General features: G+C 49.5%; 1 protein-coding gene across 5 annotated transcripts in view; it reads right to left on the bottom strand.

The window, feature by feature from the left end:
* Positions 1-4,153: 4,153 nt before the first annotated feature.
* The window catches only part of UBR2 (ubiquitin protein ligase E3 component n-recognin 2), a 95,624-nt gene continuing 87,538 nt past the window's right edge, over positions 4,154-12,239 (bottom strand). For 4 of the 5 annotated variants that reach the window (XM_053914194.2, XM_053914193.2, XM_053914197.2 and 1 more), the window contains exons 44-47: positions 11,823-11,900; positions 8,979-9,149; positions 7,612-7,713; positions 4,154-6,282 (exon numbers count right to left, since the gene is read on the bottom strand). In XM_053914194.2, the coding sequence (XP_053770169.1) occupies positions 6,141-6,282; positions 7,612-7,713; positions 8,979-9,149; positions 11,823-11,900 (493 nt within the window). In that variant the 3' untranslated portion in view covers positions 4,154-6,140. Of the gene's footprint in view, positions 6,283-6,930; positions 7,052-7,611; positions 7,714-8,978; positions 9,150-11,822; positions 11,901-12,239 lie in introns of all 5 variants that reach the window. The other variant, XR_008425592.2, reaches the window with a different exon arrangement.

The raw sequence follows: 12,239 nt of genomic DNA, 5'->3' as shown, positions 1-12,239 counted from the left end.
CAGGTGAGCCACTTTGTGTGTGTGATGGTGGAAGGAGGCAAGGAGTGACACTTGTTCTAAGAGTAATGGACTCTCCGAAGCAGTGATGGCGGAAAAGAGGAACTCTTCAACCATGGGGTGTGAGAACTTAAAGATGGGGGAGTATTCCCGCCACCGAAAACGCAGTCCAAGGCCTGCTGCTGTGTCTCGTTCACACGCCCTCGCCTGGCCAGGACTGAGCCACGGCCAGAGGAAGTCAAGGCGTTGCTGGCACGTTCCAGCCACACCCGCCTCCGAAGGTCCGGACGACTTCCTCTGGCTGTCTGTGGGGGCGCTGGGTAAGAGGGCTGCCTTTCTGCGCAAGAGGAGCCACAGCCACACAGGAGTCCACCCTTTGGAGACCAGGCCTCACCTCTTGCTGGGCGTGGGGATGCCCGCACAGGTGGCCGTGTCAGCTGCCGTGGATGACACTAACTGTCTATGGTGGACGGTGGAGTCCTCTGGGAGTGTCTTCCTGTTTCTGTCCCCAGAGAGCCATCCTCCAAAGCAATCGTACTAGACTGCCTCTGCGTTAACAAAGACTCTTCGAGACAGCCCATCTTCCTGAGCTAGCAACTGCAACAAGTTTTCAGTTCCTTCGGGAAAAGAGAGAAAGGAAACTTTTTTTTAGTTGGAGAGAATGATTTCAGTACCGTTCTGAGTTTCCAGTGTAGAGAAAATAAGACCTTTGGTGCCCCCTGAGGTTTGTTCTGGGGCTCTAATTCTCCCAGGGTTAAGACCCATGGAAGATGTTCGGACACTGTCAGACTTTGGTCCCAGGTTTAATCTGACTTCGGAGACTCCTTGAGACCAAGGAGTGATCCACAGTGAAAATGCTGAGGGAGTCGGCCGCCTTGACGAGCGTTCCGGAGCCCTCTTCCCGCTCAGGAGTGCTGAGAACCACCTCGAAAACGCTGCTCTGGGCCCGATGTGTAACTATGCTGTTAACAGCTGTGCAACAGACATTAAAAATTATATTGTATGAAAGCCACTTTTGCATACTGTATGAAAATGCCTGTCTTAGCCTGTTCAACAGCATGTGTCCCAGGACCCCCAACTCTACCGAATGTTTTTATCAAAACCAAATCTGACACTGGAAGGAGGCACTGCTAACGATCAGGCAGCTGTGTCCCAACGGGCATCTTGCTTTCTCTTACCTGCGAAAACGGTGACCAACAGGTTATCCAAGTCATCTCAACATTTTGCCTGGACCAGAGCTGATCTAGTATTTTAATGTGTGGTATCTTAATTTAGTGATTTAAGCAAAAATTCTAAAACATTTCCCCCCATGCTCTGGTCAAAACATATGTAGCCAAACAGAAAACGACGAGTCTCGGGCGGGGGTGGGGGGGACAGGCCACAGGGCAGGTGTCAACCACCTCAGCATCTGAGGCTGCTGGGAGGAGCAAGCATAACTGACCCTCCAGTAAGTACCGCCAGTTGGTTCAGAGCAGACTTAGGGTGAGCTGCACTTTAACAGGTCTTCTCAGGGAGCCATAGCTGCCAGAGAAAGCTGGCCTATTTCTTTTGGTCATCTACCAGTGTCCAGCTACTCTCTCGTACCAGGTTCTTCCTTGTGTCCAACCTCAGTCTTTCCTTGGGCCAGTGCAAATTTGTTTCACTCAAGGGACTCAGCCAGTTTTCAAAGTCCTGCTGGCCTAGCCAGGGTAGGGTGAGAGGTAAATACAGTGCCTTAGGACTTTTATTTTCAAAACACTCCACAGTGAAGAATAGGGAATAACTACTTATTCTGAATATTTAGGAAGGTGAGTGTCCTAGAATTTGTGGACTTAGCTCCATAACCCATAGCCTCTTACTGAGCCGCCAGCAAATAAACCCTGAGTAACCTCAATTCGGGTTAATAAGATTAGCAGCTTGCTCTGCACGCTGCCCTGCCCCTCCTTGTCTGGGCGCCTGCAATGCTAGGCCAGGGCTGCAGCTTAGCCTGGGCTGGGGTGGGGTGGGGGATGGGGCCAAGGCAATTAGAGCCTCTGACCCGCTACTAGATAAAAAGATAGCTTCTCTTCACTCAAAATGAAGAAGGAAACCCCTGCCCATCCCAAAGCCAAAGCCAAGGCTTAGAAGGCAAAGGCAGTCCACAGCCACAAAAAAAAAAAAAAGACCTGCATGTTACCCCTCTTCTGGAGGAGGCCTAAGATCCTGTGGCTCCAAAGGCAGCCTAAACGTCCCCGGAAGGGCGCCCCCCAGGGGAAGCAGGCTTGACCACAGAGCCACCATCGGTTCCCCCGACTCCTGAGGCGGCCATGAAGGGGACAGAAGACGACACACTTGTGTTCGCTGTGGAGGTCAAGGCCAAGAAGCACCAGATCAAACAGGCAGTGAAGAAGCTCTCTGACATCGGCATGGCCAAGGTCAACACCCAGATCAAGCCGAATGGAAAGAAGGTGGCCTGTGTTTGACTGGCTCCAGACTATGATACTTTGGTTGTTGCCAACAAAATTGGGATCATCTAAAGGGAGTCCAGCTGGTTAATGCTAAAGACAGCTTCTGATGACAGCGTGGCCTGGCCAGCCCGCGGCACCAGCACCGTTTGTTAAGAGTAGCAACGTGGGGGGATAACACGTTAGTCCAGGGAGAGGGGGTACCTTCCCAGTCCTCAGTGAATTTGAGACTGGCTTGCAAGGAGGATACATCAGTCCTAACTGCTGAGAGCACCTATCTTGTCCTACAGAGGAGGAGTATAAATAGTAACGTTAAAGAGAATGTTGTACAAGGGTGGTAAAGAGTGGGTTAAGATGCAGGTGTGAGCAACTGTGGCCCAGGATGGCTATGAACGCAGCCCAACACAATATTGTAAACTTCCTTAAAACCTGTTCTTGCTCATTCGTTTTTGTTAGTGTTTGTGTATCTAATGCGTGGCCCAGAGACGCCAAAAGGTTGGACACCCCTGAACTGTAAAGGAGAACTCCTAGCTACTGATCCAAGGGGAATGGAAGTTTGCAGTGGCTTTATTTATAACCACCAAAACCCGCCCCCAAGTCCTTCACCTGGTAACTGCGCAGGCATCACCCGGTGAGCAGACACCCGAAGATAAAGGATGCAGGTGTTGCTATTTCATGTAAATCCATCTGCTGCACAGGCACAGTGGGACGTGACTCGGCAACCAGAAGGAACAAGGATGACCGTCAAAGGCATGTCTTCTTGTGAGAGCCGGACTCAAAAGCTCCATCACGTTAAGGGACAAAAACAACTCAGTGATTTCCAGGAGTCAGGATGGGGGAGGTGACCACAAAAGGGGCATGAGAGAGCTTGGGATGCTGGAACTATTTCATTTCTTGACTGAGGTGGTTAAATAAACCTCAAAAAACCCAACTTGAAAAACAAGAGCAAGAACACAGATACGTTACCACAGACACAGCAGTGTGTTGATTGCTGGAGAAAAGGGGGTGTGGGCACTGGGAGGAGGGGTAATGGGGGGGATGGGAATATCTGTAGTAATGTCAACAATAAAAAACCCCCCAACAACAGTAGGGGCGGAGCAAGGGGTGCATCAGGGGGCGGGGCAAGTCCTGAACTGGTGACATCAGGACTGGGCGGGGGGGGTGGGCAGGGAGCCGAAAGCAGCATGTGTGACCAGGGGCAGCACCGTGGAGACCTGCCTGTTTCAGTGCAATGCTTTCTTTCCAAGAGAATTTTGAAAAGCACAGCAGAGCTCTCGCAGGCAGTGCCTCCCCTGCAAATACAGGACGCAGCTCCCCTCCTGCCTGTCTCTCTCATTAGCAGCAAATGTCTGGGGAGTGTGTAAGAACGAGGACTGGGGTCAGGCAAAAGTGAGCAATTAGAGTTTAAACCTGGGGACAGGCCTTGGAGCTGTGAGGGAGTCCAAGTGCCCCGTTTCCCCAGTGGCCCGAGGTCCAGAATGGTTCAGAAAGGTCACAAGCTGTCACCACCAATGAAGATAAAACTTAATCAGCTGAAATGATGATCAAGCTTTCTATGGGAAGGTCAAGATCGCTTGGCTAATGGCCATACCTGACACTAATAATATAAGCACCTTAAATTTAAAGCTAGTACAGATGTCCCACTTTATCTGTAGCAAGGTGACACGGGGAACACTTGCTAGTATTTAAGTGTGTGAAACAAAACCAGAAAGAAAACGCAGACAGACCCAAAGTAATGCCATCACCTAAAGCATTTATTTGGATATCTTTAAACTCTTTACATATGATACATCCCAAATTGTACAGGTTTTCCACAGATAGTAGTTATAGCCAATTTATTAAACAGACATGATTTTCCCTGATATGGAAAGCATGTTACATCAACATTTCCACAATCAACATAATACATGCGGAAACAATTCATAAAGGTCGTTAAGATGATTCCTTAGGTAGGGAAGACAATTAGCTTAATGGTGCAAACATTATTTCATCTTCTAAATTTATCTTCTCTCAGACCCTGACATTTTCAGAGAATGGAAGGCAGGGACACCCTCTGCTAACAACAGACTTCTGTGATGTCAGTCCTGATAGCTGCAAAATGGTTGACTTGATGAAAATGTTCACGGTCCCTTTACGAGGGGGAGACATGGTCTTTATCACTTTAAATTTAATCTTGGTGACATTATTGAGAAAAACCAAAAGAAGCTGGAATTAAAAGCGAAAGGAACAGGGATGTGACTTTAACATAATTATGCCATCCACAGCCCAGACCACCAGATCTTACCGATGGAGAAAAGGCCAGAAAAAGGGGGCGAGCACTGCGTTCTGATTTGGATTCTCTTCCTGTTGGGTGAGAAACACCTCTCAGCTGGGTGAGCCAGTCCCAAGCAAGAAGGGCGAGGGGCGTCCTTTCAGAAAACCACGCTGCAGAGGAAACGGTGAACGCAGCGTCTGCACCCCGTTCATTGTAGCCTGAGCCCTGGGTCTCTAATCTTCCTTCCGGGCACACCGCTGAGTGTACAAAGCTGAGTGCGATGGCACTTTCAGATGCGGCTCAAAGAAAACGGAGTGAAAGGGTTAGTTGCATTGGCTGAAAAAAATCCAAGAGCCTCTCATGATTCATTTGTCCTTTAGCCCGGCTCTGAGACTGAAGTTACTCCTCTGCCGAATCTGCCATCACTCTCTGGGCGCGTTCAAGCTCTCAGCGCAGTGCCTCGGACCCGAGCGGCCGTGTGGTGTGTGACAGATACAATCTAGTAGTTAGAATCCAATAGTTGTAATCCTAGTAAAAACAATAATGTTTAAAAAGAATAAAAAGCCCGGGCGCGCAGGCTGTCCCAGGAACGCACTGAGTGAGCCAGCAGGCACACAGCAATCCATCTATTCCAAGAAAGGCGAACGGGGATGGGGTTATGGGAGCCTCAAAACACAGTTTTGTCTTGTTTTTTTTTTGCTAGAGGTTGATTCTAGATGCATAAACTTTTCCATTTAGTCTTAGAAATAAGAGAATATATCATCTGAAAAATTAGGATACTCTGTAAGTTTTCAAAAAGCCCTTTAAAATGAGTTTTTTCTCTCAAAGCCAGCAGTCTTGCCAAAAGAAAAAAGAAAAGAAAAAAATCCAACTTTCCACAGCTCCGAAAACTACCCAGCACTCGGAGAAACAACCTTCTTCCCTCTGCCCAGCTGTTCCTCAGGCACGAGCACCCCCAGTCCTCTCTCAGCGGACGCAGACGAGGCAATGCTGCTTCCACACCCACTGCTTTGCTCTTGGAGGTGGGGTCCTATCAGGGGAGGGGACACCGACCCAGTCCACGTTGCAAATCACTGAGGGGGACCGGGAAATGCGACCCCACCCGTTAGAGAGGGTTTCCTCCTGCCGGTGGGTCAGCTTCGGGCCAAGCGCCCTACGGTCAGCGGTGTGGCACGGCCCAGACTACGGGGGGTCAGATGCTCACAGCGGGGCTGTGTCCAGCTTAGGAAGAGAAGCTCCTCGCGAGAAGCTACGTTTGAGGGGTACAGCAAACGGTGCAAGACGATACGCTGACGGAAGATGATTTTCATCAGCCCATGGAGCCAGAGACTATAAAAATAAAACTGGGAAGAAAAGCTTAACTAAAGAATTTATCTCCAAGTCCAGTAGAACTTATTTCCTATTCTCCTTCCTGAAAAGCTGCTAAGGTACAAAAATCCAAGGTGATGTTTTTGGTAGCGCAGTGATTACAAATGTTGCCAGTCAACACCAACCAACGTCTGATTTGCTTCCTGCGCGTGTCCGATTTCCTCCGTGATACTGTGCTGGTGCCAGAGCTTCTGAATCTTCTTGAACCGCTCTTTGCACAAATGTAAAGGATTTCCCCGTCTAGAAAGAAGACAGATGTCACTCTGGGTGCATTCCGCTTACTCATCTATTACATCCCAGCCTTTCCTGGACTAGGGAAAGTTCCAGGTTATCGGTCTTACATCTGCAAGATGTGTTTGGCAGGTGACTGTGTTTATTAAGACATTAGCTTTGAAGGTTTGCTAGGAAGAGCTGAAGGGGAGTTACAGGCTGAAAAGAGGAGGAAAATGCACACGAGCTGGACTTCCTCAGACTGGGGTGAGGGAGTAAGGGGGGCTGCTGAGCCGGGGGGTCTGAGTCGAGAGGCTAAAACTACTGATTCATCGTCCATGTTGTTGAGTAGATGTAAAACAAGAAGGGAGGGGGCCGGGGAGAGGATGGAGGGGAAATTACAGGGGTACGCATGTTCCTCAGAGTGCTGTCTTTCAGCCACAAAGTCCAAGCAAAGCAGGCAAATGCGAGTAACATCTGGCGTTAATGTACCCAGAGCACAGGCTTGGTGAGTTCGTATCTGGGGCCTTTACTCCCAGTTCGCAGCGCACAACCCTCCCACTCGCTAACCGAGGCTCGCCCTAAGAGGCCACACGCCTTAGAGAATAGGAAGAACCATCACCAGGAAGCATGCACCTCTATAACCTTGCAGCCAAGCACCTGGGGCATCCCATTTACTTATTCTGCCTCTGTTTCCAGGCCGTGAACTTCTGCTCCTCAAGGCTGATGGTTAGAGCAGAGTTAAGACTTTTACCTTCTTTGGGCACCAACAGGTGGTCTAACGAGTTCTGTAATAGTACTAGAGAGAACTGCTATTAGCATTTGCTTTACACAATGATAGAAGTTACCACAGACGTGACTGAGCCTCCGATACTGGTGTATTGCTCTGTAAGTCCTAAATCTTTGTCCCACAGGCTCTTCCGTAACAAGCTCATTTCGTATCAATAGAGACTCGCTCTCTTAGACCACTCGGAGAACACTGGGCCTCCCCACACAAAGCCACACGGTTCCAATGGGCTCTCCCTGCAGTGCTCTGATGCTGTGGGTGCCGCGTGCAGTTCAAACAGCTCTGGTTCTTTGGGGTGAGAAGTGGAAAGAAGGTGCACTGTGTCCTGTTCTCGCCCCTTATCTGGTCGGTGGCCCTCGTGATGCTCTGGAGGCTGGGAAAGGGAATGCCAAGCATGCAGCCAGCATGCCCTCCTTGAAAGAATCCACAGACACCAGCCACCTCTGCCAGAACAGGAGCCCCGAGCCGCCCAGGCTGGGAGCAGGCCGGCCTCAGCACCACACGGCTCTCCACGTTCACCACGTACCGAAGGCTCCGGAGGCCCAGTGGGCCAGCCCAGCGCGGGCCCTTACCTGAGTCCCTGGTCGGTCTCCCCATAGTCATCGAGGTACGGAGGAGAATAAAAACAGCCTTTGGTTTTGCCGGCTAAAAACAGCACCTGACATTCCCGTACTCTGTAGAGAGACCAGTGACACATTATACATTACAACCCAGGTCTGGAGCCAGCTTCAAATGGACTGAATTCTTACAAAAATAAATGAACTGATACAGGGAGGAAGAGGAACATTGTGAATTAGGAATCAACAGCTCACATAATAGTAGCATTTAAAAAATTGTTAAGTGTGAGGAAGTTAACTTCTGAACATAAAACAGTTGCTGGTGTTTCAACCACTACTATGAGGAACTCTTTCACTATAAAACGGTACACAAACACCGTGAACCAGGTTGACCTGGAACCCAGAGCAACACTACACGACCAGAAGAAATGTGCCAGGTCCGGGCAGACGCTGCTCACACGTTTTCCCCAGGGGCTATTTGAAAACATGTCCCCTGGGCCCTGAGAGGTCAGTCAGGCCCCGGGGTACTGAGATGACCAAGACATGCAGACGGTCTACGTCCCAGAGGAGCACAGACACGTGTCACTTCTCTCCTTCGAACCCCGAAGTGGTCCCTGTCTCCCTTGGAGTCAGCTCTAGGGTGTGCCGGGCACCCTCACGACTCCACCCCAGCGACACCAGCCTCCTTGCTGTTTCCTAAACACGGTAGGCACGGCCCCTAGTGATTTTGCACTTGCAGCTCCCTTTCTAGAATGCTCTCCCTACTTGTTCAGGCCTTTCTTCAAAAGTCACTTTTCCAGGGAACCCTTCCTGGTTTCCTACCTGAAGTTCACCCCCCCCCCCCCCCACGCCATTCCCTATCCCCCTCCCGGCACACAGCACTTTCTAAATTCTGATCGGCCTGGCTGACTTTCTACCTCGCTCACTAGGAAATGAGCTCCAGGAAGGCAGACACTCTGGTCTGCTTCGCTCACTGCTGTGCTCTCGGTGCCCAGGACACAGCGTCCACGAGAAGTACCTGTTGTAGGCTGTGGCACGCGTACGAATCCCAAACCATAAAGACGCAGCAAAAGGAGTAACTGTGACTAATGTGGGTAGAAAACCTGTCAGACAACTGGAGTCTCACATTAGAATGAGGCCTGAGGAAAGCAGGCGAGAACTCTCTCAGGGGCAGAAATGACGGTAAGGCAAGGACCAGCCAAGAATTAGCACGAGCCAGATCTGAGACACGTGACGAGGCTCCTCGTGTCCTTCAGATGAACTGAAACACACGAGAACAGCGGCTTCGGCGCTCTTTGCAACAGAGTCGTGTTTCGTGCTGCCCTCTGGCAGGCACACAGCGCAGCAAGTGCAGAGCCCACAGGCTCCCCCCAGGGCCTTACCTCAGGAAGATGCCCACTCCAGAGCCGCAGGAGTAGGTGTGAGCCGTGCAAGCTCCCACGTCCTCGCCTTCCAGTTCAGTCTGACAGCAGTAGCTCTGGGAGCACAACAAGGCTCCACACACGAGGCACAGGGTCGGGGCTCTGCTCTTATCACCGCCTGACTTGGGGCACCTCCAGGGAACAACAAAAACACACACACGTCATCGCTGTACAAAAGAGGGGCCGAAGAGCTGACAGTAAAACCACTGTGGCCCTGGTTTGTGCGGCTCAGGGGACTGAGTGCCGGCCTGTGAACCAGTAATTCACCAGTTTGATTCGCGGTCAGGGATCATGCCTGGGTTGTAGGCCAGGTCCCCAGGTGGGGGCATTCAAGAGGCAACCTATTGATGTTTCTCTTGCACATCGATGTTTCTCTCCCTCTCTTTCTTCCTCCCTTCCCTTCTAAAAACATGAAAAATAATAAAGTCTTAAACAAAACAAAACAAAACACTGGAAAAAATTTTTTGCTCCCTCTGGTCAAGATGGCAGCAGAGGCAGACATGGCCCACCACATCAAAATTACAACTAAACTACAAAAGAATCATCACTCAGAACCATCAGAAATTGAGTTGAATGGAAGCCTGACAACTATGGAATTACAGAAACCACATCCATCTACACTGGTAGGAGGAGCGCAGACACGGTACAGTCTGGTCCCACACCTATGTGTGGTGGATAAAAATTTCGGAGGGATATATCTTGGGAGCAAGGAGTCCCAGCCCCACACCAGGCCCCCCAGCCCAGGGTTCCAGTGCCAGGTAGATAAGTCCCTACAACTCCTGGCTGCAAAAACCTGTGGGGACTGAGTCACTGGAAGAAAATTCTGGAGCCCCAAGTAGTTCCTCATAAAGAACCCACACAGACTCACTTATTCAGACTCACTCCCTCTGAGCTCCAGAGCTGGGTAGCAGCTTAACAGGCGCCAGTGGCCTAGAGGGAGGAACTGAAGTCTCTTGCACCCAGGCGAGCAAAGGCCAATGTCCCTTTTCTAAATCCTCCCTCCCAATAGAGCAGGCAAGCTGGTGCCATATCCGAGACTCCATCAACCTGGCTAACACTGTTTGACCAGCCTTGGAGATCTCCAGAGACTCTACCCCACCCAATTTATAGGCCCATCCAACTGCTTTTCCATATGAATGGTTAGTCTTGGCTCAGGTGTCACTGGCCTCAGTGAGCCTCAAAGCCCCTCATTAGCAGCAGCCAGCCTAGATTCACAGCTTGGCTTTGCCCAGGAACCTCCAAAACCCAGCACAAGGAGCAACCATCTCAGATTGTTTTATAGCTCAGGCAGGATGGCCCCGGGCAAAATACAGGTGGGGGCTGACCCTGGCCCGCACCACCTGGAAAAACCCAGGGGCAGCTCACCCAGCGGACAGTTACAGACCACGCAGGAGCACCACCATCCTACCCCTGCACAGCTGATCCTCCATGGAGGGCAGAGGTTGGCAGTAAGTGGCCATAGCCAGTCCCTGCAGCCGACTGGCCTGGGTAAATGCCTCCCATTGATCTGCCAACAGCAACCAAGGCTCAACTAAAAGAAGGTGGACTCAGCCCATGTGAAAGGTATACCTCGAGTACCCAGCTTGGGTGATAGGGGAGGCTGTGCCACTGGACCCTATAGGACACCTACTACAATAGGCCACTCTACCAAGACACGGAGTCAAAGCAGCTCTATCTAATATATAGAAACAAACACAGGGAGGCTGCCAAAACGAGGAGACAAAGAAACATGGCCCAAATGAAAGAACAGATCAAAATTCCTGGAAAAGAACTAAATGAAATGGAGATAAGGAATCTATCAGATGCAGAGTTCAAAACACTGGTTATAAAGGTGCTCAAGGAACTTAGTGAGGACCTCAACAGCATAAAAAAGACCCAGTCAGAAACAAAGGACACACTAATGAAATAAAGAACCATTTACAGTGAAACAACAGCAGAGTGGATGAAGCTGGGAATCAAAACAGTGATATCTGATCAAATCGACTGCCTCCCCCACGTGCCCTGACTGGGGATGGCATCTGCGAACCAGGCACGTGCCCTGACCTGGAATCAAACTCGCAGCCCGTAAGTGTACGGGACGATGGTCCAACCAAGTGAGCCACCCAGCCATGGTGGTAACGCTTAATTTTTTACACTACTGATTATTCTTTATGCTATTCCTAAGTTAAATATTTCATAATGTATTAAAAATGACCAAGGGCTCTTGTTACTTTAAACAGGGTGGGGCAAGTAGGCTTACAGTTCTTTGTACATAAAAGTTTATTCTTGTATTATTACTTATTAATTATTGTATTATTTTCCATATGAACAACTGTAGACCTACTTTTGCCCCACCCTGTAGTGTAAACTGTTATTTATTTAACATTTTCTTTTTACTTTATTTTTAGAGAGAGGGGAAGGGAGGGAGAAAGAGAGGGAGAGAAACATCAGTGAGTGGTTGCCTCTTCCATGCCCTCAACTGGGGACCTGGCCTGCGACCTAGGCATGTGCCCTGACTGGAAACTGAACCAAGGACCTTTCAATTTGCAGGCCAGGGCTCAATCCACTGAGCCACACCAGCCAGGGCTGAACTGTTATTTAGATAACATTAATGAACCAAACTTGCTCCCCCATCTCCCACTTCCCCATATCTTATTCTGAAACGTGGAATGATGCTTTTACAAGTTAGGTAGTATAGAGACTACTGATGTTACAATTTCCCCACCCAAACAACACAGAACAATGAACAAAATCCCTTAAATTCTGTGTGAGAAGTGAGTGTTTCCAGTGGTAGGAAATGATCAATGTTCTAATATGGAAACTTACGAGAAATTAGATGCTTGGTTAATGAGGCTGCTGTAATCCTCTGGAAGACCTATTAGTTTGTTAGATTCTCTTGGATAGCTTAAAAAAACACACACAGAAAACCAGTTAATATGGTAACATATCCCAACAGTGACAGGGTAACTCACCGTAGTCAAACGAATAAAGGCAGACGGAATCGGAGTGACTGCTACCACAGCCACGCGAGAGCCACAGTAAAAAACTTAATTCATATTTAAATTGAACACAGGGACTTTGGGGGTTCACATGTTTACTTGAAAAGCTCAGAATAAATGATCAGGACAGTAGACAGTACTTAGAATCTGCCCTGTTTTAAGTGAAAATGTGGTAGCTCTAGGAAGCGGGGGAGGGACAGAAAAGGATATTCATCCCCAGGCTTCTCCCCAAACAACCCTGTAA

This window comes from Desmodus rotundus, chromosome 11 (assembly GCF_022682495.2).
Source record: "Desmodus rotundus isolate HL8 chromosome 11, HLdesRot8A.1, whole genome shotgun sequence".
In the NCBI taxonomy this organism is placed as follows: domain Eukaryota; kingdom Metazoa; phylum Chordata; class Mammalia; order Chiroptera; family Phyllostomidae; genus Desmodus; species Desmodus rotundus.
Note: the sequence above shows the minus strand (reverse complement) of the source record. Positions and strands in the feature narration are given on the sequence as shown.